General features: G+C 37.4%; 1 protein-coding gene across 4 annotated transcripts; it reads right to left on the bottom strand.

The window, feature by feature from the left end:
- Positions 1-491: 491 nt before the first annotated feature.
- Positions 492-23,754, bottom strand: MTF2 (metal response element binding transcription factor 2). 4 transcript variants are annotated; one of them, XM_053950666.1, is made up of 15 exons: positions 23,594-23,754; positions 14,107-14,305; positions 13,878-13,959; positions 12,552-12,647; positions 12,066-12,166; positions 11,579-11,727; positions 10,265-10,360; positions 9,341-9,409; positions 8,397-8,520; positions 5,981-6,048; positions 5,444-5,614; positions 4,693-4,801; positions 4,474-4,532; positions 4,234-4,338; positions 492-3,439 (listed from the first exon to the last, which is right to left on the bottom strand). In XM_053950666.1, the coding sequence occupies exons 1-15, from the start codon at positions 23,596-23,598 to the stop codon at positions 3,082-3,084; spliced, it is 1,791 nt and encodes a 596-aa protein (XP_053806641.1). In that variant the 5' UTR covers positions 23,599-23,754; the 3' UTR covers positions 492-3,081. The 4 variants fall into 4 exon arrangements, with proteins under 4 accessions (XP_053806641.1, XP_053806642.1, XP_053806644.1 ...); XM_053950667.1 differs by having other exon boundaries at positions 492-3,436; XM_053950669.1 differs by lacking the exon at positions 23,594-23,754 and adding an exon at positions 23,200-23,218.
- Positions 23,755-26,766: the final 3,012 nt, after the last annotated feature.

Below are 26,766 nucleotides of genomic sequence, written 5' to 3'. Positions count from 1 at the left end.
AATTCACCAATTTTCTTTTAAAATATAACACTCAAGATTACTTTAGTAGGATGTCCTAAAGACAAATCATTTTTCTGTTTAATAAATTATCTTCCCACCCCCTAGACAATAAAGTGCTTGTCTTCACCTCTAAAGGTTTTTTTAATGTATTTGTCTTCATGTTAAATTAAAATACTGACCTTCAGTTCATGTATCATGCTTAAAGATTTTTCAAAATTCCTTCATAATCTCACTCAAAATGCGTTATGCATAGAAAAACCACAGTTTTATTCAAAATTCCTGTTGAAGTTTTGTTGAGAACAATGATTTGACAAATAGTTTGCTATGATGCATATTTTACAGTTCTGACCAGTATTGTGCCATTATTTCTTAGCTGTCTTGTTCATGCGATACCTATATTTTTAGAACTGTCACGAGAGACTTCTATCTAAATGCTACTGTAATACAAATAAATCATAAAGGAAAAATATTAAATATACACATAGAAATGGTTCTAAATCAGTGACCACAACAAGGTTGAATTACATATATTTACACACATGCGTACATACAATGATCACGTTATATCAATATGAAATCATTACATACAGCAACATTTGTCTTTTTCCTTTAGACATACCACTACTACATACAATGAAATTCACATAAAATGAGAAAGGCATTTGTAGGTGTGCTTTAATTACTACTTAGCTCTATCTCCAGCAGCACTATTGCAGCATTTTCCAGTACATGACACCTTGTAACAAAGCATCCCTCAACCATAGCTGGAACACCAGTTAGTGTCTATGTGCAGGGCAAGTGTCTCCAGGACAGGAACAGGAAAGACAGAGATTGGGAAATGATGAATGGGAGGATGCCACCAGGTATGTGCTTCAAGAGTACAGAATCAAAACTCATTCTTCTCTCTCAAAAAATACACACATTTAATGTTGGTCTTTTAATTCTAAGAGAAAAGCAATTCCAAAAATACAAACTGAACATCAGAGTTAAGTCAACCACCACAATAAAATGAAAACAACATTCACAATACTTAGGTCTATGGACAGCTGAAGTTTGACAAGTATTTTCTCCCCACATCTCCCCCACTTAAGTCCCCAAGTACATTCCAATATTTATCATTAAATGAATCTTTATGAAAAATACTGCTGGTGTTCAGTTAGAATTAAAGGACTTGGATAAAGTGAAACAATAATGACAAAAATACAGATGGTGTGAGTAAGGTTACAAAGGCTTTACATTTTGCATTATCTCAAGATATAAACATTCAAAAATTAACATGAAGTTGCTGTGTTATCAAAATATTGCAGCTATAGGCAAGGCAACATTAAATTAATAGCTGAGGGTGTGAGAAAAAACCCACACATTTTAGTGAAGGTAAACAGAAGTGGGAGTTTTTAATTAGCATTTTTATAAAGCTAATATAACCCAGCCAGCCATAAGCCAAACACAGGATAAAAAGCTTTCTCTGCTTCCTTTGGCTATAAGGTGACCAAAAAAAAAAAAAAAAAAAAAGAAAGAAAAAAAAAAAATCATAAAAAAGTCACCTTTTCAAGATGTTCAAGATGAGCAGAAAAAGTCAAATAACCAAGTAATGGAATAAGTAAGTACTAACTCAGGCAGTACACTTTAAACCACTCTGTCATTCGCTAATGTTACATAATTTTATTTTGGTGGCAAACTGTAAGCATGTATGAAAACTAACCGTATACAGTACAGTGAATAACCACCAAAGTAAAAATATTCTTCTGTTTACTCTTTGGCTAAAACCCCCTCAAAAGTAGCAGACAAAGAAAAAACATCTAATACTGGCAAGAGATTTTTGACTTTTTTAACAAGTAAAATAATCTTACCAATTTAAAACTTGGTACATTTTATAAACACAAAAGAGGTAATGTTGTAATAAAATCAGTAATGTTACTTCAAATGGCAACATTTGTTGACCCTGTGCAATAATACACTTCGTTCATACTACATTTATCAAAATATGACTGTTCTACACGTATGTAGAAATCCTGCATGACCTCCTGTCAACTTACTTTATAACTGGGACATGAAATTTACAATCAGAGTGCCACAAGAGCTTTCAAATTGTTATTTCCAGTAGAATTAATTTCAAATCTTCAGATCCTGTATTATTTTTAGCTGTTAATTCAAATGGAAAATAATGGAATGTAGAGCACATGAACATCAATGACTGCACCCACTGCCAGAACACGCTGCACTGGTTGGACACTTTTCCTTAATACATAAAAAGCAACAGCACCCAATAAGCCTGAGAAGAAATGCTGCTGTGTAAATACTGGCAACTATTCCTGAAAAAGAATTATGGGATGTATTCTCAGAAGCTGACTGATCCCATAATTTGTATTGCATAGGTCACAATCACACATCTATATACACGCCCAGGTCTGTGTGTGCATATACACCTCTGTATATATGCACACACGCGCACACACACGCACACAGAGAATATATTAAGAAGACAATGAAGTCTGGTCACAGAGCAATTTACAGGCTCAATATATTTTTTCTTTTTTTTTTTTTTTTTTTTACACTTTGTTTGAAAGAAAACTTCAGTATTTTACAGTCTTCAGTAGGCATTATATACACTGCACTTATGAAATCTAGAAAGTATTGAAATAGAAATACATTTCTGCAAACATTTGGGTAAGAAAACAAACCAAGATTTTTTCAAATATTTGTGCTATCTACATAATATTTTCTCTAAATCACAATAACTGTATCCATGGAATGTTCTCTAGAAAACGTCATCTTTTTTAAAACACCATGCACATTTTTAAGCAATTGTAACCCAAAATATCCCAACCTAAAACAATCTAACAAGGTTCAGATTAAAAAATTTAAGTCTCAGATCAGATTTTAAAAAGATAAGTCTTTATCACAAGAGCTGTAATGATAACAATTACATGTTAAGGCTAAACTGGTTTTGTTTTTTGTTGGTTTTTTTTTTTTTTTTTTTTTTTTTTAGAAGCACATTTAAAGACCATTTCTCTCGTGGCTCTGCATTATGAACTGTACTTACAGATGACAGTGCAGTGAACATAATGTTCAGTCCTACAGTCAGGATGCAGTTGCTCCTTCCCACTCCACAAGATACTGCACCTTTCCATCAAGTGTCACCCGACGAGCCAACACACGGTATTTTTCCCCACAAGCTATCCTACCTGCTGCACCAAAATAACTAGTGATGGAGTTCTTCAGATGATTGAGCTGTAACTCCTGATCTGCTAAGTTGTTAAGTATCTCTGTATTGAGTTCATCATACTGGTAATCTTCCTTGCTCTCATCATCTTTTACAATTTCCGAATTTTGAGTCTGGAGTGCTTTTCGTGGAAAGCGGCCTCTCCTCCTCAAATGTGGTATTGCAGCAGGCCAAGTTCGTCCTGTACGAGTCCTTTTTCTCGAGTCAGATAAACTACTGAAAATAAAACCCCACAGCATTAACTCCAAGGGAATTCAAAATGTATGCTCTATCATCTGTTATTTCCATGCCACTCATGTAATAATTTCACTCCAAAAGCACTTACTGCCTACAGATAGCTAACTGTAAGTATGACACTTACAGTTGGTAAAAATTTCAGAACTCTAAATTAAACATGAGCTTTTTGAAAACTGACTATTTATATCTATAATGCACACAAAAATGACTCATGAAAGCACTCAATAGCATGAACCAGAAAGGGGAGACAAAATAGTAAAATCCACGTATGTCAGTAAAAGAGAAATTTCTGTTTGCTAAACTTGAGACAGGGAAAAGTTTTTGCTTGCAGGAAGGTTGACTACAGTTAATAACTTATTTAGAAACTCTGTGACAGAATTTTTTCGTGCTCTATTGACTGCAGAAAAATCACAGCATACTTAGTATTTTATAACATGAACACACAAACCTACAAAAACAAAAGCTGCTAAAATTAATTCAGAGTACATCAGTTCTTTTGTGACCACTAGAACACTAAGCCCAGCAAATGTTTACACAGTTTAATTCTTTACAGTAAATGTCACTTAGCGACATATTTTACATCAAAAACAATGGTTAGCGAGCACCAGAAAATCCTCTGAGTTGTAAACACAACTATTGAAGACAAATTTTCACTCGTCCTATTTCTTTGTATCTCCCCATGCTATTTATAGCTCTACTCTCAGAAAATTTTATTAAAATTAATACACTGCAAATCTGGATCTTTATAGCAGATAGAGTAACTGAGTAGTTACCTATAATGTCTGGAAATGTTAGATGAGGTAGTTTCTTTCATACTGGCAGCACCTGTGGATTCCACATCTGAGGTATTGGATGAATGTGCAGTTCCATCAGATTTCCTGTTTTGCAAGATAAGAGGTTTGCCATGTAAAAAAATAATCTTCTATTAAAAACTGAGCTGACATTTCAGTAGCAAACAGATAAATTACATGGTGTTACAATGTTTTATAGGAGGGATTTTTCTTTTAATTTACCCAACAGTGCAGGGTAATTCCAAGGCTGGGTTCTCTATCACTGGAACTGGTTCATTATCCTGAGGGTGGAAAAAAAAGGTACTTCAACTTAAATTTTTTTATTGATTTTATTTGAGAGCAAATAGGGGGAATAGAAATTCATAATAACTTGTTATGTTTTTCTTCAACATTTATGATGCAGTTAGAAAGAAGGGAGGAAGGGGGAAGAAATATCCTTACCAGAGGAGATGACTCTGGAGTTTTGTGAATCATTTTTCTTGTATAGGGACCAGGTGGACGACCTACTGATTTTTTTTTCCCCTTTCTTTCTATACCATTACTTAATTCCCTAGAAGAAAATTTGTATTTTATTCTGTATTACTGTTGATAATTTTCATTGAATACATGTTTTCCTTTGGCAATGAATATACAATTAGATGTTTATTTCTAAGACATTGTATTAAATGAGGTTTTTCTGACAAATCAAAATTTGCAGGTACAAACCTATATAGTTTTGACTTTATAATAACATAACAGATTCAATGTATTTCTAGGGACATTACTGATTCCCAAATGTTGAAGAGGAATGAACAAGTGTTAAATATAATTTATTCATATGACCACACTTGGTGAAAAAGATGGCACATTTACCAACACAAGTTACTATTTCACAACATACTTCCCTTGAGAATTCTAGTTAGATTATTGCTTAAGAGATCCAGTAAGGCAAAAGGTTTTGTTTCCCAAATGACTCCAGAGTTGGGATATTTTCTATTGTTCTTACTGATAAATTTCATGTTGACTTTTTAGAAGAATCCTAATAGAGCAAATGCACTTAACTTTCTAAGACCTTGTTCTCAGAAATAATATGCCTTTACAATTATTTTTATAAAAAAACCTTCTACAAAGAAAAGGTTTTTGTTGGAGCCAAAAAATACCCTAAGTAGCCCAAATTGACCACAACACAGCTAAAATGACTGGGTTATTTTACCTCACATCAGGGATTGGTTTAGATGACTTTCTGCCTTTAATTTTGAACTCATGTGAAGTTCCCTCTGGTTCTTTATCAGCCTTTAAAGCAGCATTCGGTGGCACGGGAGGGACTCGAATTCTCAAGCCAAACAAATGCTTCTTTTTCTTTATTTCTTTTCCAGACATAAACCTAGATGTGAAATTATTTGTTAAAATTCTGATCCCAGGGAACACAACTTTTAAAATAGGACAGTACAAGCAAAACAAATTGATGCAAAGAGAATATTAATTTAAATGCTACTTTACTCCCCTCTTTACCCCATCGTAATCCTCCTCCTCAAAAACAGAATGTGAAGTGGAAGGAGGATGGAAGTTAAAACAATTCTCTTGGTCTGGGTCACAATCAAAATAGCTAAGCAATGTTACAGTTTGAAATAGAATTATTTAAAACATAAAATGCTATCTACAGTCAGAGTGATTATCACATAGACTGAAGACTGTAACCTAAGATTAAATAGGCAAGCAACATTTAAAACAAAAAGTACCAATCACTTACATAGTCTTGTAATCATTTAATGCCTCCAGGACATGCTCATATCTTTCAGATTTTGGTGTGTCTGCCAGCTGTAAAGTATTAAGAAATCATTTAACCTCTCAAATTCTTTAGTAATACAAAGATTCCAGTTACTCTTAGACATTGTAACTATAGATTTGAATGTGAAGTACATTAACGAAATATTAGCTCTGGCTGCATATTAAACATAATCCCATACATTTTGTGATTTACATCCACAGAATTAATGCCAGGATCAAGCCCAGGACATAGAATGAGTTTCACTTTTAAGAAGTACAAGAAAAATATTTCAAAATCATTTAGTATAATGAGGGAATATAACACTAGATTGCTCTCCCGAGACTCCTAACAAAAAATCTTCTGTATGTACTCCTAAATTAATTGAGATTGCAGAGCATAACTATATAGACAAAAGAACCTAATTATTTATGATAATTATGGCAAAATCCTGCCACAGGACACATTTTTAATACTACTCAACTTGACACAAAAAAGAATGTAAAACACCCAGAAAAATTATTAGAATTAAAAAACCCCAAACCAGTAGATCTATTTTCATGACCCTTTAGCTAAAACCCAGTCTAACTTCCCTCCTTTCGCCAAAGCCTCAAGTAACTAGACCCTGTCAAGCTTTCAAAACATGAAATCATCTCTCTGAAAAACTGCATAAATAATTATAAAGAAAAGCATAACAAGTATGGTGGGGCTATCACATGGGCACAACATTTATGTAGCGAATGTAAAGATCAGCTTGTTTACATTTATATTTAAAATTAGAATGTTTACATTTATATTTATCTACTTTTCAATTCCATCAGAACTACCGTTATTTCCAGTTACCATGCCAAAATTTGTAAATTTATCTTGAATTATAGAGCTGACAGCAGTTTATAAGCTTCACTATTAATAGGAATACTAAAGACCAGACTGAACAACATTTGCAGCTCAAAGAAACCAACAAAAAACTCAGGATCAGATAATTTCTATAGAATACAGTTCTCCCCAAACAAGACAGAGAGAAAAAGCCAAAGAATTCAATGTGCTAACAGCTAAAAATAAGTGAATAAATATACTCATAAACCCCAACGTTTTAACAGCAAGACTGATAGTCTACCTGACTACCAAAACTAACAGAGGTGTTCAAGTGGTTTTAGCCAAAGAAAGTAACAACTTGTTTTCAATCTTCACCATATGCATTCCATACAATCCATTGCTATCTAGAGGTCTTGCAACACTATACTACAGAAAACTGCCACGTATTTATTGCTTTCTAAATAACAACATATTAAAAATTACTGGCCTAGGAGTTCTGATAACTCTGTCATTTACTACTGTCTTACCTACAGCTAAAATCCTTTTCCTCTTATTCAAGTATAAATAGGTAGAGAAGGAATCTAAAATGTCATTTTTAACAGTGGTAATTTAAGGAGATCCCAAAACCCCTAGAATCATTATATTGTACATGTCAATTATTTATCTAATTTCTGTTCCCCTTGTTTCCCTAATTAACTGAAGCTAATCAGATTTTTCAAGCTAATTTTTACCAACTTCATGAAAGACATTTAAAATCTGTTCAGAATAAAGTATTGGAATTCCTCCAATACAGCCTGTATGAATTTATTCAAAATCAGCCCTTTAAAAATGTAGTATTCAGACTTCATATTAGTAGTTCCCTTGAAGGTGTAGAAATATTAAAGAATTGAAAATACTAATTAAAGAAGTGAGTTTACTTATTTTGGATCTGCCCTTTCCTCCCTCCCCTTTAGTTACATGTTTTTCACCGATTGAGCATGGATGGATTAGAAGCAGAAAGGGGAAGAGCACAGAGTATAATAATGAACTAAAATCAAAATATCTTGACAAGTAGCTGAATCTGACCGCAAAAGGATAAAAAACAAACTGAACACAAACTGACCACCCCCACTGTAAGAATTAGGAAGGAAAGAAGAAATCTTTGAATACAGTATTTAACACATAAACAATGTGTTACACCTCAGAGACACTGAATGTGGTCTTCACATGCAATATACTCTGCCTTCAATTCTACATTTAGATTTTTGGGTCAGGGCACATAAAAATATCAAGGTAATAAAAGAACTATGAAACTACAACAGAATGTAGACATGCAGCAGAATAAATAGTTAAGTAATAGAAACTCCCCATGCAAGTAATTAGTTGCATAGATAACTTGAAGAAATTTTACAGTTTAGAAAAATATGCACCACTTAAAAGACATTCTATTTCTGCAAGGAAATAAAAAATTGCTATTTGGGATTACCAGATTTTAAGGTACTAAAGGATTTAACATCCAGATTAAAACAGTTCACAGGTTGTCAACTTTCAGGACATATGTATGCACTGTGATTTATAAACAAGAAAGGGTATTCTACTCACTTACCTCACCAGGATGCAATCTATCCCAGTTTTCATTAATGTAGGCCATAAGTTCAAGCTCCGAATCAAAATATTTCTTTTTATGAATAACACTTAGGTTGTAAAGGCATAGATGTGCTATATCTACCCTAAAATATTTGAATAAAAAAAAACAGAGAAAACAATTTTTCTTCCAATTGCTTTCCTTTGAAACAATTTAGTAGAAAAGATATTAGCATTACACAGGTGGAGGTACACAAAGCCCAACTGAAGACTCTCAATCCAGACAACATTATGAAGCCTCCTACAATTTCTCTTCAAGTGATTCCTTCTGTTTCACATCTCACTTTCATTTCTGCCTCATCTCATTGTCATGATATTTTTTTAAACTCCAATTTTTTTTTAAACTCCATGGGATATGTAAGCAAGTCTGAATTCATACTTGAATGTAACAGTTCGGAATTCATGCAAGTATTTTGGTGAATTAACATTTAACAAGGTAATTTCCCCCATGTATTTGTTAGCACTAGGTATATATGCACTAAATTGGATATAATTTCTATTACAGACTAGTTCCATTAAGTCTATTCAAGCAAACTATTATAAAATGTATCAGGACGTGTGCTCTAGTACTCACTATGTTTGGCTTAGATAATACAGCAGGATCCTAAACCTGCAAAAAACACTTAAGATATCTCAATCTTCATATACTCAACAAGTGAGTAGTTGCTTGTTACTTCACTGAATGATCACAGGATTGAATTGCAAGAGCATGCAATCACAATATATCTCTACCCTTAAAGACAAACTTTGAAAGAAATTTATCCCTGATCATACACACAGCAAGAATGACTGGGGAAACAGCTCAAGCTAACAAGCAGATTTCCTTTTTAGCAAGGAGAACCAGAACACCAAAAGGAAAAGCAGAGCATGTATTCAACTCACCCTTTTTTTTTAATTCATACTTACCATCTCAGGGGTAAACGTTTGAGGTATTCTGGTCCAGAACTGCAAACTGAGCAAATGAACGTATAAAACCTAAAAATACACACATATGTGTATGTACACGAGTCCATACACACACAGGGTTTTAACACTCTGAACATGAAAAAAATGAAAGTTAAGCAAGCTAGAAACACAGCCATATAGTATTTGTGAGTCCCTTTATTCTTTATCTTACTTTATCAACTTCTGTAATCTGTGCTGGTACCTACTGGGCCAGATACATGGCACTTCTTCGATTCATCCTGCTACCACCATTTCATTCTGCCTGAGAAAGTCCCTCAACCTGTATCAGTGAAGATGCTCTGTCATGTCCCCAGCACAATCTCTCAAATGCAAAAACCTGTGCACCAGTGTAAATATGCATTTTAAGGATCCATATAATTTCTGGGTCCTAACTCAGTTACTTCATACAAACATTCCAGAAAAATTCCCACATAAAATTATAATAATGAATGAAATGCTCTTTGAGTCTCTTCTCCAGTTTTCCTCTTTCATCTGGTGCAAGTGCTCCAAGTTCCTCTTAAAATAAAAGCACAGACCAGCACTCTTTAATTTCTTTTTGTCCTAACTCCTCACACATGAACAGAGGATGTAGAGTTGCACTTATTGTATAAAGGACTTCCACACAAAGGCAGTAACAGCTGCAATCCAACTCTCCACTGGTCACCTCTCTACCACCCACCACTACATCCTGTTCATCTGAGATGAAGAACTGCATTTTCCTGGCACCCAAACACAGGCTGTCTTGTGTATAAACTTCTACTCAAAACTCAACCCCTTTTGGAAAAATACTGTTGTGTTATAGATGCCCTAATAAAAGCTCACATGTGAGACTTCCCTCACATTCTAAATAAATACAACCAACAAAATACAGCTTAATTTTCTTACCTGTCACCAAAAAGCATTGGCTTTTGGAGGCACTGCACACAAGCCTCATGAAACCACTGTTTACATTTGCAGCACTGCAACATCTTTAGATACCAGCTTCAACAACAGAAAGAGACATAAGATGTGTTTAAAAAGTTACCGAAAATTGTTTCTTCATTATATTTACATTAAATAGGAAGGGATCTTTTGACCCAAACTGATTTGCACAGTTTATAAAACAGTCATCTCTATGGATATTTCAGTAACATTTAGTTCCATAATGAATTATTAGAAAATACAGACAGGAATAATAAAAGATAGCCTAGTAAAAGAATTAATTAAGTTATTAAATTAAGAAAAAACCTATTTAATTTACTCTGACACCCACCTTTTAATTCTCAGTAAGAATTCAGGAACTCCATACAAGCTCCTTCTGACATACTAGATTAGCTTCCCTGTTATTTTTTAAAGCACAACACAACTGCATTAAGTCACAAAATTTGTTCTGGGGATCCAACTACTTGAATCCTCAAAAGAAACCTCATAGTTTATACCTTTTCCTTTTTCAGCTTCTCCCTTGAGAAAAGGAACCATGCAAAACTGACAGCCATGTTTGTTCAAGTCTCAAACCAGAGCTTTGTTCTCTGTGTGTACCCTCAAAAACTTTGCTTTTTTTGTGGGACTCTTTACTTGCCTTGACCTCAAATCTCCAACACTATCTTATTCTTTCACTCATTCATGCAGACACCAGAGTACTCATCTCTATCTGCTTAAGAAGTCCTCTTCATTCCTATCTTGTAAAAAAGAACCAGCAGAGGACTCTGTAATGCCATAAGAGGGAAAAAAAAAATCTTTCCCCCGCCAGTCACTGAAAACCAGGATATGACATCATGGTAGAATCAGACAGCTGTCTGTTGTAACAAAATTTAATAAACTAGGTACATTTATTTTTGTGACTTATGATAGAGCTGAGTTAACATCAGAAACAAGAACTGCAAGCTCATCAACAAACAACTCCATCCAAACTCAACACATCAACAGTAGCAACACAAAAAAATTTCTTGCTCATTACGGAATGTACTGTGATGATCTGTGATGGTCACATGACAAAATTAAAACAAACCAAAATATTTTATGGGAGAAGAAAAGATGTATTTCCCACTGTGAGACACTTCAAAAATGTATCAAGAAATCAAAATCCCACTTTGCATCCAGCTTCTGATATGTACACACAACAGAAACAAAACAACAAGTTCACAAGGAAATCTAGAAGAAAAGAGTTCAAGTTTGTAGCTGCAGTAGAGAAAAGTTCTTACATATTATGCATTTACTTACTCTCCAGGTCCTCCACAATAGCAGTAACACTGCTGGACATTGGTTTTATGACCTGCGTCCCACTCAAGGTCTGTTGCATTATATGGTAACGTTTGTTTCATGACTTGCAGTGCTTTGGCATTTGGTCCTTTCTTAAGTGCACCACCTCTCTGGGCCAAAACAGATACATTAGTTTACAAAAAACAGTCACGTATTTCTGAAACTTTCAAAGCTTTTCATTTGATTGTAGAAAAATTTTCATAACTTTCAAGTCAAATATTTTCAGGTGTATTTATGTTTTAATACTAGCATGTTTGTTTAAAAGTGTAACATTGCCAATTTCTAAAAATAGCATTACTTCTCAACATACAAAATTTTCATTCCGATCAAAGATAAAAAAAGAGATCACTGAGAAAAATGCCCTATCTTTTTATGGTTTAAATTTCAAAAACAAAGACACATGCAATATGAAATGTATTAACATTAACATTTTTTTCTAGAAACACACCTTTGTTGTTGTTGCAAAGACACACTGTCGACAGAGCCATTTATCATCTGATTCAATCACGCTGGAATCAATATTTGGTGTGTGACACAGCTGATGGTAACCTGTATTAAAAATGATCAGCCAAACTGTTATTAAAATGACAAAAGCTTACACAGAATCAACTATGTTTCCAAAAGCACATAACTTAATGCAACTATAGGGCATTATCCATCATTAAGTGCCAAAAACCTGAACAAAAAGATTGGTAACACATTCGAAATGGTCTTTTAAATTTTCTTAGTAGAAAAAAATAATCTTGACTTACAGAACAGATGTTAGTCACTTTAACATGGATTATCATCTTTCACTGAGCTGTTAATAGCCACTAAGGGCTACAAAATTTAAGATCAGTTGAGCAGTCAGGCATAGGCGGGCAAATATCCTCCTTTGTGAGACAAATCAAAACATTTTTTAAAATGCAGTAAATAGAAAAAAAAATCTAGTTACCTTGCCCACATTTATCACATATAACCATTTCATTTGGTGCTTCTGAATACTCTTCCTGACATATTGTACAGACCATTTCCCCACTCTCAGTGGCTCCTAGACAAAGATGAGATTGTGATTTTTTTATATCTGCAGTTGAAACAGTTACCACATGTATAGCCTTCTTCATAATTTCACTTACAGATATATGCATTGTAGAAACATATTGTTACAGTGACAAACTTCTTAATAAGAACATATTCAGACATTTTGTACAGACTGTGTTATAAATATTTATATCACTTACTATCAGCTATCAGATATTTATAGGCTTTATATTGCCTACTGACTATGCAGTCCATGGTTCCTCAACATCAACAATAAAAATTCAGTAACTGAATAAAGAATGCAAATTTAGGCTAAAAATACCTAAAAATAAATACTATCTGAGTTGGAACAGACCCATAAGGATCATCAACTTGACATTTTCTCATTTTCATTATTAAATTTTGATAGTTAGGATAAATGAATCAGAGATTATAGACTAGTACTACATAGAAGCAGAACAGCAGTTTTTACAAGCTTCAAGAAATAAAGCAGTTGATTTTTTGCTATTACAAATACAAAGCTTTTCCTTTAAGTAGATAATGTTTAGCTTAAACATCAAGAATCAACAAGAGCCAGAGCAGATTTGCATTGTGTTTGCACAATGAGGAAATTGTAACTGATTTTCAGAAGAAATTATCATCCGTGCTTCATTAGCATTAGGTTATAAAAACATTAACTAGTACCAAAATGTCTGAAAACCAATAAGGTTTATACAATATGTACCTCACTTGATAACTACACATTTCTTTATTATCACAGGTATACTCCAAAACCTGTAATGGTTTCTTATGTGCAACAGTTGTAGTGCTCCTTTTAAGTGTCAAAACTCTGTTCAAACATAAGATTAACCAAGTTTTAGTTTCTTTCCATATTATGTAGTTTAAACTGAAAACAGTACAAAGAATGCAAACTTGGTGTAAATTAGGGTCTGGAATTTTCTGTTAAGGCAGAGAACACAATCCACCCCCACCCAAACAAACTCAAATGTGATTATTTTTAGGAGTCTTCTCTAAGTCACACACGTGTGAAAACAAACAAACACTCAAAACAAAACAGTAACTTCAATGACAGTCGTTTGAAAATATTTTTTTCTTATTTGTTTCATTTTTGTTCCCGATTCACATGAAATTATATCACTCTTTAGAATAAAAGAATATAATATAATAATCTTTTTTAACAGATAACAGTAATCTAAACAAATAGGATACCAAACAACAACTACTTCATGGAAGTTCTTGCCTGTTTGTATGTCCTTCCAGAGAACCCAGGATTTGGAACTGTCTTCAAATATAATGAAGCAGTTCTGTTTCAGTTTGTTTATCTGAAAGACAGAAATACAGTGGAAGCCATGAGTAAAAGCACCAAACAGAAGAATGTATTTAATACTACATAAGTGAGACGATAATACTGCAATTTTCAACAGTATGCGACACTTTAAGACTCCAGTGAAATTAAAAAATGTGCTTACCTTTTTGATAGTTCCAAGATAAAACAAGCCATCTGACCATCTAGCTAGGACATCCTGACCTTCCTCAAATTTACAAAGTGGCTTTTTGGCTTTCTGTCCATCATGTACCGACAGCTTGGCCAGAGACGCTGAGCTCTTATGGCTGCGACGTAAAGGAGACCGCTTATGGACCAGTGAATTTCCCACCGCTGCGGAGTCTCTGCGGGAAGGCAAGCAAGAGGAGAGGTAACAGAACTGGGTTAAAGGAACATGACCAACTCCAGAACTCCAGGTCACAAAAGACTGCTTGTCTTCTCTAACTTTACACACCTTTAGTAGCACTGCCTCTGCTACTATGCAAGTGTACAAAATCTGAAAGGAACAAGTTTATAAAATAAGTGTTCTAGGAAATCAACTAATGTAAATGAGGATGGGGATGCACAGACTTCCCAGCTCAGAGACTCTTTATAAAATCACCAGAAGCATTGAAAAACACATCAAAAACATTCAATACAGGATTACATATGCAAAATTCAAATTTCTAAAATTCCAAGGAAGCTAAAAAGATCCCAAGCCAATTCTAACTGCATTACCTCGGTTGGGAGAGAACAGGTTGAGCATTATGCTGGCTCAAGGTAAACACTGAGGTACTTCCAACACAGAATCATGCAATGCCACTAAGCATAGCTGTAGAGCTTTCCAGCATGGGAAGAATTTCTACATGTAGAATTTCTTATGTAAAATAAATTTTCCTCTCTGTTGGAGTAAGGGTGGAAAACAATAAGGAAGGAAAAACGGATCTTGCAACCTTTCTTCATACATTAAACCCAAAATTGTAAGTTATTTGTATCAATAAGCATTTTCCTCATATATTCCACAACATATAGTCCATCTATATGTAAGTGTGGATATGCTTTTATGTCAGACTAGCTGTCAAACACTACACTTCAATTAAAGCAGTAAAATAGAGAAAATTATAAAACAGGACCACAAAGTGCACAAGGAAGAATCTCATAAGTAATACTTAGAATTTGAGACTATGTAATAAAGTTATCATTTGTATATCCAAATGTACTCTCTCTAGAAACTACATGTATGTGTAACTAGGATGCAAACACAGTTAGGGATCTGGGAATTAAACAGGATACAGTCAATTGAAGAGCAGTTTCACCTCACTCAAGATATATTATCAGCACCAGAAACATTTGAATTAATCTCAAAGCATCAACAAAAGCAGTAAACCAATTAGTGTCCCTTATAGTTTGAGAATTTCTATACAGATATTTGAGAAGTTGCTCTACAGTTTCAAAGAGAAAGGTTTCTTCTCTCTAAAGAATTTACTACTCACAATATGACAATAAAACTGGAAATGTAATGGCTTAAAATATACTATTAAACAGTTTAAACCAAGAAGGTTAGGCACAAGAAAATCAGCTGCTTCAAGCATATTTATAATCAATGTGACATTTAACAATGACATGACAGTAAGAGCAGCTATAATGGGCCTCTGGCATCCTCATGCACAATTGGGACACAAAGTTGAGTCCTGCCTGATCCCAAACACAAAAATATTCAGATGAGTGAGTAGGGAAGACCAGAGGAACAAAAAAATCCTTTGGCTTGTTTCACAGCTGACACCTTATCACTTCATCTGACATCCTTCATCACTGCATCAGAAAATTAAACTGTCATTTTCCATCTTCTCTCTTCATGGTGCAAATAACAATGTCAGCCACCACCCGGCCAGATTTCCCAGATAAAGAATCTTACCAATTCTGCTGCTTCTTCCACAAAAGCCGATTTACTGCTACTTTTCCTCAGCTCTACTCTAACCTCTGATAAATGAGACAGGATACCTGCAGCATTCAAAATAGGTTTACTATAACAGAGTAAAAGCCTGGCAGCCCAGGACACTTACTTTTTGCTTTCTTGGCACTAACATCAGGTTTACAACTGGTTTGACAGAACTACTCTCAGAGAGGTTCAAAGATTTTCTTCCCAATTTTTTCTGGGGTTTAAGACCCTAGAAAACGGTAGGTTAGCCTAGCTAGGCTAGCCTAGAAATAGGTAGCTATTCCTGCTACAAGGCAAGAATGTATACTCTTCCAGTACTTTAAAATGTGTGAAAGATCTTATACCAAATACACAAAAAGACAAATTCATTTATCATAAACTGTACAGACTGTCACTTTAAAACAACTGTGAGCTTTATTTTTTTAAAAAGTCTTTAAAAGCATTAAGTACAAAAGTTTGTCTCACAATGCCACTGAAGCACAACAACAAAAAAAAAAGTGCATCATTTTCTGGCACAAAACACTTAAATGAATCTATACATTCACTTATATAACAATGTAAATACACAATAGCAGCTTCAGACCCTGAAGAACCTTGATACCCAGCAAAGATGTAAGCCAATAAGCCAGACACTTCTCCATTGTCCACACTGCTCTCTTTGTGAGTGATGGCAGTGCTGAAGTGACAACTAAACAGCTCATGAAGCAGCTCCTGCTGTGGCAGTTCATGGTTTATCTCAGACACTGAAAATAGGGTTAGTTATTACAATAGGCTGACAGTAACTTCACAGTTGCTTGCCACACAGATAGGAAGTTTCTCTCCAGGGAAACATTCCCTCAATGTTTTTGACTGCGATTAAGTAGGAAGTCAACTCCTTTAACAAGTTGACTTTAATGAAGAGGACATAAGTTACTTAAAGTAGGTGTCTCTGAAGTATCTTTTGGAGCCACTGCAAAAGAAATGCAGTGTAAAAGCTACATGCATAAAATGTTACTAACTTGCCCGTCTGTCTTGTCACAGCTCTAACTGTTGTAGTGGAATGCCAAGAAGTCATATTTACCATTAAAATAAAACTTTTGTTGGAAGTTCAAATGCAAACTGAATTTTAAAATTGTCAAGCGAGAAGGTTAAAGTTCCACATTTTCCAGCAACTTGCTTTCCAGTCTTTCTTCAAGTTAGCTTCATAGCACCTTCCTAACATATAATATGGTTAACAACAAAATTAGTAACCTTGAAATAACAATTTCCCCACGACCTTAAACACTTTTCTCCAAGAGCTTATAACTGCACAATATCCATCAGATGCACTGTTTTACAAAAAATCTTCTACAATAAAAAGATCTACGTTATCTCATTTAACTTTCACAACCAAGCTACACTGTATGCCATACAGTATGTATGTCTTTACATCTATTACTCAATGTTAATTATGTTGTGCTGTATTCTTATTCTAGCACTTAAAATGCAAAATCAAAAAAAAAGTACTTATATACCCATACAATCTTTCAGCAGTTAGTGGTGGCAGTCAGTAAAACATGTCTGCACACTGATATATGTTTGAAAATAGAAATGCAGTTCCACCTTTTCTTGAGAAGTTGATGCCATGAAGCACTGAAAATGCTCACTGATTTTCACCTTGGAGTCTAGACCATGGCCACAGATATTCTCAAGCAAGACAGGCAGATGGATACCTTCTATTCATCTGCTTAACGAATTAGATTATAATATGTTGCAGAAGCAGAAGATTAATAGTCATTACCAACAAGAATGGCAAACTCCCTTCCAAAATCAACTACCTAAATCAGTCTGATTTATGAACCATAAGCAGTTACTATGCCTAGCATTGTATTTATCAAAATTAGATTTGTTCATTTTGACTCACTTGTAACTCTAACCTCTTTATCAGCAGTTACAAAATTTTGGTGTACACTTGGTACCTCTACAGCTATCCTACAGAAAGAAAAAGTGGAAAAGCTGGGGGAAAAATATGTGAAGAGGCTGGAAGATTAAAAAAACTGAGCATTCTTGTTTCCAAGTGTCTTTTTCTTAAGATCATTCATATTCCTGTACTCCTTCAGTCTCAACAATTCTGTTAAGACAAATTCCCTTGACGGGTGGTTGTTTTTGGGTTTCTTCCCCAGCCATCTCAGTTCACTGATCTGTTTAACAGAACAGTTTGTAAGCACAACTGAATAAATGCAAACAAGCAACTTGGGACACAAACCTCCTGCCAGAGTGCATGACTGAACTAGTCAGGTTCACTAACAATCCATACAATTTCAGGAAACTTTTCGAGAAGAGCCGCCTGATTCATAAATGCTGCAACAGTAACAGATGATAGCCACCCTATCCGTTTTTGGAAGCATTAAAGATACTAAGTTTTAACAACAAAGTGCCCAAAGAACATTAAGAGAAAAATTTTAATCCACTTACAAAACTCAAAGTGGGACAAATAGCTCATTTATTCCTAGTAAATACAAATCACAGTGAAGGGATGATTACTTTAAAGATTTATCAGAAGGGAATTCAGATAGAAATCACACACAGAGCATTCTACTAAGATAGCCCACAGAGGTTTAGGATCTATCTCAAAAGTGGAAATGTGGTATCCCAAAGGAAAGGAAAATATAGTGAAAGACCTTATGACAACTGGAGATAATCACTTCAGATTCTGAAAGTATGATGTTACTGCTGATTAATTGCAAATTTTTTTTGGTCTAAAGTTGCAAACTAGCCCTTTATTACCCTTTATTAAAGAAAATTGAACTATGAATAAGTTGTAAGATGCTGTAAAACACCAGCAGCCTGTTCTTCTCTCCTTAAAACTGGAAAGTTAACATTCACATGGAATGAGGGGAGTGGAGGTGTAGCAAGGGCTCAAAACACAGAAAACTCATGGCAGTTTCACACATGGCTTATCCAATACAGCAGCTTGCTCCCGTCCCAGCAGCTCTGGAATAACAAGCTGGCTTCTTCATTAACTTCCTATTCAGTTTTCTTTCCTTAATATGAATTCACTGACTGATATTTTAAACAAATTGAAGTACCTCACAGAGAGATCTGCTGACTAAACAAGCCAGGTACACAACAAGTGCTCACAGCTAGAAGACAGCAAAAAAGGGAAATTAATCTTGTCTGAGAGTAATAATCATAGCTTGTTTACCCAGCTCCACATAACCAAGCTAAAGCCATGTTTCCAAAATTGCCTGTGACCTGATCTGGTACCTACATTAACAGCTGGAGAAATGTTGGATCCTGACCACATTTCTTCTTTTCAGCTTCCCCACTATTTATGAGACCTCATACCAAGCATTATCTGTTCACCTAGGCAAACGTACTTTCCTCCCCCAAATAAAAAGATTCTGCTGGGCCAAGAAGACAGTCAAAATTAACAGGATGACAAGTCAAACTTAAGTTAGCTTCCTCCACCAACCCAGGTCCCAACTTCAGATCAGGTTGGTAACAAAAAAAAAAAATCACTTTGCTTTTCATAATACCAAAATTATTGCAACAGTCACTTTTCAATTACATGTATGCAGGCTATTATACCAGTACATTGCCATTAACTTTTATTAAGCAAAGGATCAAGTACAAATCCAGATTACAGTCTATCCTCTACACTACTTCATAGACTGAAATAAATACTGCTTTTCCAATGTGCCATATCATACAACATCTACAAAACACACTTGAAGCTCCTTGTCTTTACCTATTCTGCATGCTGGTACAATCAAAAGCTAACTGTACCAAAGAAGGGCAAGGGGACTCTAATCTGAGCATCATTCAGTCTAGAAAAGCAGAGAGTAATGACTGGGGGTAAGAAATACATTATCAAAATTACTTTCAGTTTTAAGTGTTGTTTAGGATAATACAATAATTCAGGGTGGAAAGGCTGTCAGGAATTCTCTAGTCCTGCTCAGCATAGCATCAGACATGATGCTAAACCAAGTGGCCACACAAGCACCCTGTGCCCCTGTTTCACTGCTGAGCTGCCACCTGGGGAGGGAGATGTTCCCTCCCTCATCAGAATCTCTCTTATCTCAATGTAGGCACCTCTTATCCTCCTGCCATGTAGTGCTGTGAAGAAATTAATTGCATCACACTAATTTTCTCAAAGGAGCTGGAAGGCTGCAGTTATGTCTCCCTGAAGCTGAATGAACCTGGCTCCCTAAGGCCCCTCTCACAGGGCAAGTGCTGCAGTTCCTATCCTGCTGGCCCTACACCAAACTCTTCTAGTTTGAGGTCTCTTGCAGTGGTAGCACCAAAACACAGCATTCTACTGAGATGCTGTCCAATGACTTTTGCGTAGAAGGAAATAATCATTTCCCCTCAGTCTTCTACTTCTGTTATTACAGCCCAGGATACCCCCTGCCTTAGCTCACAGGACACAGTGCTGGCTGATATTCTGCTTTCTGTCTGTCAGATCCCCAGCCTGGGGTTTCCTCTTCAGATGCAGGACTTTGCTTTCTTATCTGTTGAATTTCATTAAGTTCATGCTCAATTTCTTCCTTCAGCCTTGCTGAAACTGAGGCTGGATGAGGTTCTCCCCATGTTCAAAAACCCTGCCATTTTTAACACAGAAGGTGGTCAGGCTGTTCAGGCCATGATTTACATTTTTGGTGACTGTTACCAGCCATCACCTTTCCATGCATCCAGAAACATCCTCCAGGAAGACTTCATGACATCCCTAATGACCAAGTGAAGCTAACCAGCCTGTGTTTCCCTGGGTTGAACACTTAAGCCCTTTCCAAAGATGGGTGTAATATATACAATTCTCTAATCATTATGGATTAGCCCTGTTCTTCACAACCTGTAATAGTGAGGAAGAGCCCTACAAGAACATCACATGGTTTCCTTGGTGCTCTTAAAAGCAGCCTGGTCCCATGGGCCTACATGGGTCAAGTTCACATGTTTATTCAAACATGCAGCAAGCCAATTCATAGGCCACTCCAGCAAAGCTTAACAAATCCACCATGGATAGAGGTTAAAATATCATTTAAGGCAGAACAGTTTTGTCCTACCAATGATGTCAGGGTAACCGTTCTGTATAAGCCGCTCCTTGTCACTAAGACGAGAAATTGTAATTTCCTTATTCTTAGTTTTAACCAGTCAACCCTACAGTACTCATGATTATCAAATGTGATTTCACATAATGCATTACTATCCTAATAGGATGCTTGGCTTTAGTGAGGGCTTTAATTCTTTCAAAGGGTCTTATATTTTGGCTATGATTTTCTTTCTCTGAATTCTTCTGTCTGGTCAGACTCTTTAGGGAACTCTCTAGTTATCACAGAATATCTTTTCATTTGTGAGTTTTTAAAATAGAGCCATGCTTTCAAAAGTATATACATCACATTAAGTGGCAAAAGTAATAATTTTTGCTTCTAAGAAATAAAAAACTGGTAATAAAAACTGAGGCCCCACAGCACATTAATCTGATTAGCAGTTATGTCTATGAATCTGTTGCATATCAGAAAGAAGTTTGGCCAGAGGACTCAGGGGAAGTGACTGACTGTGACACAAAACTTGTTAGACAGCAATGAAAGAAATAACAGACAGTATGCTACCCTGCTCTGGGAGAAGTGGGGAAGAAAAAGGATTTCAGAGCTGACCAAAATAATGATAAACTTTTCTTCTTTAAGGTTAGTCTGCAAGAATAGCAGCCTCCATAAGCATTCCACAGAATTTAAAAAATAAATAGATCTAAAACATAAGCCAAGTAGTGTTATCCTTGAAGATATTTAGCTAATGAAGTATGTTGCCTTCTCTCAAAGACAGTTAAGCATCTTGATTTCACTCTTCCATTGAGATTATCTCTCCAGCCATACCTGTGGTTTTATAATTCTTCTCCTGTTGTGTTTTGCTCAAAGACACTTCCCCTCCATTTCCAGCAAGAAAGGCCTGTGAAGAAGGTGAAACCAACTCTGCAGCAAGGCCAGTGGCCGCTCACACAAAAAATGTGGTCAATTCACAAACAAATCAAAGATTCATACTGGCTTCTAGTCACATCTCCAAGCTTCCTTCTCCACAACTCACATGAGGAGCACAAAATATGCTTCAGGGCCTCTACATTAATTCACATCCATCTCGAGGGAATACTCAAGTCCACTGTCCACTAGGAAATTAACTGAGACTTATTTGTTACAGCTGCTCTTCTCATAAATTTTACCTGACCTCCTGGTGCAGGGAAGGACAAACATAAGTTCATACTAACTGCCAATACACGTCTCTTTCACCTATTAAAAAAATAGACATACCCTGCTGACTAGCCATATTAAGTCATATGAGAAGCATCTAGATCTGATTTTAAATTCTTTCCAGAACAGAAAAGGCAAGTTGTTGAGAAGCCATACACCTGTATTTGACAAAATAAGGATTAACTGTGGAAAACATTACTACTTTATACTCTCAGCACAGATCCACATTTCACAGCTTGTAGCTCCTTGCAAAGACCCTTCTCATTTTCACTATATTATGCATTTCCTTTCATATGTTCAATTTTTGTTTTCCCTTATTCTCCTTTAAATGAAAAGCTATGAACTCATTAACCTGTATTCTAATAATACAGAAATTAAACATTTCCACCTCCTCTTTTAATCTCAAATGCTTTTAAATTAAATGTAATTTGAGCTCTCAAAAAAAAAAGGACAAATGTTACCAGGTTAACTTTACCAACTTGATTACAGATCAAAAGAAAAAAAAAAAAAAGAAGGAAACTTTTTTGTTACTATCCCATACTTTTGGCAGTTTGAGTGTATATCATTGATCACATTCCCTTACACTAAAGTCAGGAGAAAACCATGTCATTATCCATTACTACATTTGACCTTTCAAAGTTATGATAAGCTGGGCCTATCACAAATTCCAGAAACAACCACAATGCTACACTGCTTTCCTGGCAGAGCCTTCCATTTAATTATGCAGGCCCTCTACTTCTAATAGCACCCTGATCCTCCATGGATGAACAACAACCCCTGGTATTTCAACACTAATACCAGCGTTCAGAGCATCCAGCACAGAACCATATTGTTCTCTTTCACTAAAAGAGGTATCAGCCCATTCTTTCCACAGAATTCAATACCAAAAAAAGGAAAATGCATTACTGCATACCATTTCAGCCAGCAACAGTTACCACATTTAAGTGGACTAAAAACCTGCTGTGCACATCCAAATCGTCAAGCCTCACAGAAATTAAGAGGTGAGGCACTTCAAACAAACAAAAGAAAAAAAAAAAAAAAAAAAAGAAAGAAAAAGCCACACAAGAAAATCCCAAACAAACAAAAAGGCCCCAAACACAAAGTTACCAACGAAAACCACTACCTCTTTGTGCTGCTCTCTTCGCACTCGAGCAAACGCAGCCTACTCGGACAATATCCTTAAAGGAGAAGATGAAAATACAGCTGGCGCGAGGCTGATGGCACCTCACCGCTGCAGCCCCCGGCCCCGCCGACCGGCCCGCTGCCTCCCTCCCTTTGTTTTGGTCACCGAGGAGCACCACTGACCCCTCACATTCGCCTGCCAGCGGCGGCTCGGGAGCTCCCTCCCCCTCCCTCCCTCCCTCCCTCCAAGGCCTCGGGCTCCCCGCGCCGGAGCGGGCCCCTCACCGCGCTCGCCGCCGCCGTGCTGGGATGCGGCACCGGCGGCCCGGGCTGCGGGGATCGCGCCCCCCCCACCGCGCGGGCCCGGCCGGCCCTCCCGCCCCCCCACCCCTCACCTCATTCGGTCTCTCCAGTGGTGCCAACCGCCTCATACAGGGAAATCGGCGAGCTCGGGAGCCTCCCCCGGCGGCGCGGCGCGGTGCGGCCGGGCGCTCGGTGCGCAGCGGGCCCCCCGGGCGCGGACCCGAGGCGGAAGGCGGTGAGAGACGGTCAGACCCGCCTCACGGGCAGCCCGGCCCCAGCGCAGCCCCTCGCCATTTTTGTTTCCCGCGGAGGAGGCGCTGGTGCATTCTGGGAGCACAAAGGGCCGCGGCCCCGCCCCGGCGGCCCCGCCTGCGCCGGCAGCGCCGGGGGCGGATCTGTGCGCGCCGCGGCGGAGGGACACGGGCGGAGCGAAGCTTGGCCGCTGCTGAACAAAGAGGGACTATTTTAGGCGTGCGCGCCCGGCGCGGATCTGTGCGCGCCGCCGGGGCTCGCTTTGGCTGGGGCGCTCATTGTTCCCGCCGCACCTGAGGGGATGCGGCAGGGCCTGGGCCCCGCCGCTCCGCGGGACCCCCGGCAGGTCTCGGGGGAAAGCTCCCCGCCTTGGTGGCGTCGGCTCTGCCATGTGGAATGACGCTGGGTCCGCCTTCTTGCCGCGGTGGTTGGCGAGGCGAGGCCCGGACGCGGGACCGGAGGCTGCCGCGGCCGGCCCGTGGGCAGCGGAGAGGACAGTGTGCTCCTCTGCACTGACATCGGGGTGCTGCCATTTTAGGAGATGAGCTGAACCTCAGTTCCAGTTTTTAGCAGCAGCTGTGTTAGCTAGGCTAATGGAACAGGCTGAACAGGGAGGTCGTGGAGTCTCCCTCTGGATTCATTCAAAACCCACCTGGACACATTTCTGTGTTACCTGCTCTAGGTGACCCTGCCTTGGCAGGGGAGTTGGACTAGATGATCTCCAGAAGTCCCTTCCAACACTAACAATTCTCTGATTCCGGAAATATCTTTTGTTTTCCATCATTGTGTTTTGTAGTTGTTCAGACTCCAGTACTGGGCCAGTTTCTCTAGTCCGCATCGTTAAGCACAGCAATTGGTCCAATACTGTGTTTATAAACACTGTAAAGCTTGTCCTAACCCTGTAGGGGCCTTTGCTGTGTGCAGCTCAGCCCTGCGCAAGGCCGGAGTGCGAGTGCTCCCTGGATCAGATTTCACCAACTCGTGTCACTCAGGAATGGCTGAACTCAGAAGACTGGATGGGGAATTTAGGATTCCAATCTGTCTCCTGCTCAAACTGCCTAAGTTCTCAAAGCCATCTTCCTTCTTGGGATAAGCAACTGAAACTAAGGTACTGGAGCAGTTTGTCATCCCTGGAAAAGGGCACAGGGAGGGAAGCCTGGGCAGAGCACTGGAGTACAGCTTAGTCTGGCCAGTTCCTAGTTACAACAGAATAAAGTAGTATTTATAATCAAAATCCCTTTTTCGGAGTTGTTTTAAATACAAAGTTGAGAGGATAGTTCTCCCTTGGATGCACTAATTAGATGCTGTTCAGGAGTCGTGATGTTCTGCTAAAAACAGACTTGGACAATGCAGAGGGCCCCATTTGCTCTTTACAGATTTTCATGTACGGTGAACAGCAGTCAGGTACTGCTGGTGCTGAAGGCAAAGGGTTGCCAGCTGAAGAAAAAAAATTAGTCTTAATCTGAAGTATATCTACATACAAATTCTTGTTTTTAAATCACAATGGTTGTGTGAGAACCAGTGTTAAGCTAAGTTAAAAACCAAACTTTCTAGTCAGCAACAGAATAAACATCAATAATTGGCTACATCACAGCTTCCTTTTTCAGTGTCACACTTGGAAGGTATTTCCAGCCTGTTGTCCTGCTGTATCTTTAAAATTAATTTAATAATAATTTGTTGAAGTAGAATCACTCTCCTAGAATGTAAACTGTTTCTTTCACCACCAGCTCCAAAACCCCCACAAGCTCAACACAAAATCCTGTGACAAGGAAGACGTGCCCTCTCTACGCTCCTTGTCCTTAAAATACTGTTCCCAGCAGGAGTTTGCAGAACTTATTGCTGAATTGCAGAGCTGCATGGCTCCATCCTACCCATAAAGCACCACTTTTCACAAAGCTGGGAGTTGCTGCTGGAATAACATTATGTGAGAGCAGCACAAAAACAAACTATGAATCCCTACATTATATAAGAATAATTAGAATTTTATTTGTTTGCTATTACACAGATTGCATTAGTTAGGCCAGAATGTACCCCAAAGCTTGTTACCTTTAGCCTTATTACTAAAAAGAGCAGACTATGAGTATTTTACCACAGCCTCAATTCCATGTAATTCTCCTGTAATACAAGAAGAACAATATGAGCTCATAGCCACTCACCAAGAACAAAAAAATCTAAACTCTGTTTCCTCTAAACTCACCTATTATTGGTAGCTAGAAAGATTCCAAGCTCCATACCTCCCACATAGACACCTCATCCCCCACTGACCTAATTTAGTAACTCATACTATAACATCCTTTTTGATCACTTCAGCAAGTCACTAAATTTCCATGTGACAGGAAGCCCCTTTCCAGAGCAGAAGATGTGTGACTGCTACCCATCCAATCCATCTGCTAGATCAGGTAAATCAAATGGCTGAGGGGTGCATAGACACAGGTGACTTGAGTTCAGTAACTTGTATTCCAGGACAAGAAATGTGCCCAGAAAGTGTAACATTGATTATTCATCTGCACAGCCTGACCACACTATTACAGGGTTAGAAATCTTACTGGAAATGTGCAAGTTCTCCTTTACAAATGGTTTTCAATTTAAAATGCTCAAACTGGCAAACCTACATTTGCAGAAGGAGGATTTTTGTTAATGACTGACATGTGGGGCAAAAAAATCAACAACAATAGCAAAATTTGCTGGGTTTAGCAATTTAGATTGTTTAAACAATTTTTTCTAGCATTCCTGTTACTATACTATGAGACGTGCATGATTAATCTGATTTGGAACAAGTTAGAATCTTTGTCTGTTTTGTATTCAGTGCTAGTAGTAAGTAAAATAACCAGTTATTTCTTCTGTTCATACTCAGCAAGACTGTATGTCATGCCTTTAGAAGGAACTTTCTGAACTTTCTTTTTTGTCTTCTGCTAATATCTCAAAAGTATTTCAAAATACAGCTTAAGCAATCTTTCCTTGTGTGTTTTCAATTCCAGATATACTATGTCTGTACTTTGATGCACAGAGTGAC

The sequence above is a fragment of the Vidua chalybeata genome, chromosome 9 (assembly GCF_026979565.1).
Source record: "Vidua chalybeata isolate OUT-0048 chromosome 9, bVidCha1 merged haplotype, whole genome shotgun sequence".
Lineage (NCBI taxonomy): Eukaryota > Metazoa > Chordata > Aves > Passeriformes > Viduidae > Vidua > Vidua chalybeata.
Note: the sequence above shows the minus strand (reverse complement) of the source record. Positions and strands in the feature narration are given on the sequence as shown.

Coding starts and splice junctions, on each gene's coding strand:
- MTF2 (XM_053950666.1), bottom strand. Junction 11,728..12,065: donor TCTTTGCAACAACAACAAAG/GTGTGTTTCTAG, acceptor GTTTTGGCCCAG/AGAGGTGGTGCACTTAAGAA. Junction 5,615..5,980: donor TTAAATGATTACAAGACTAT/GTAAGTGATTGG, acceptor TTTCACATCTAG/GTTTATGTCTGGAAAAGAAA.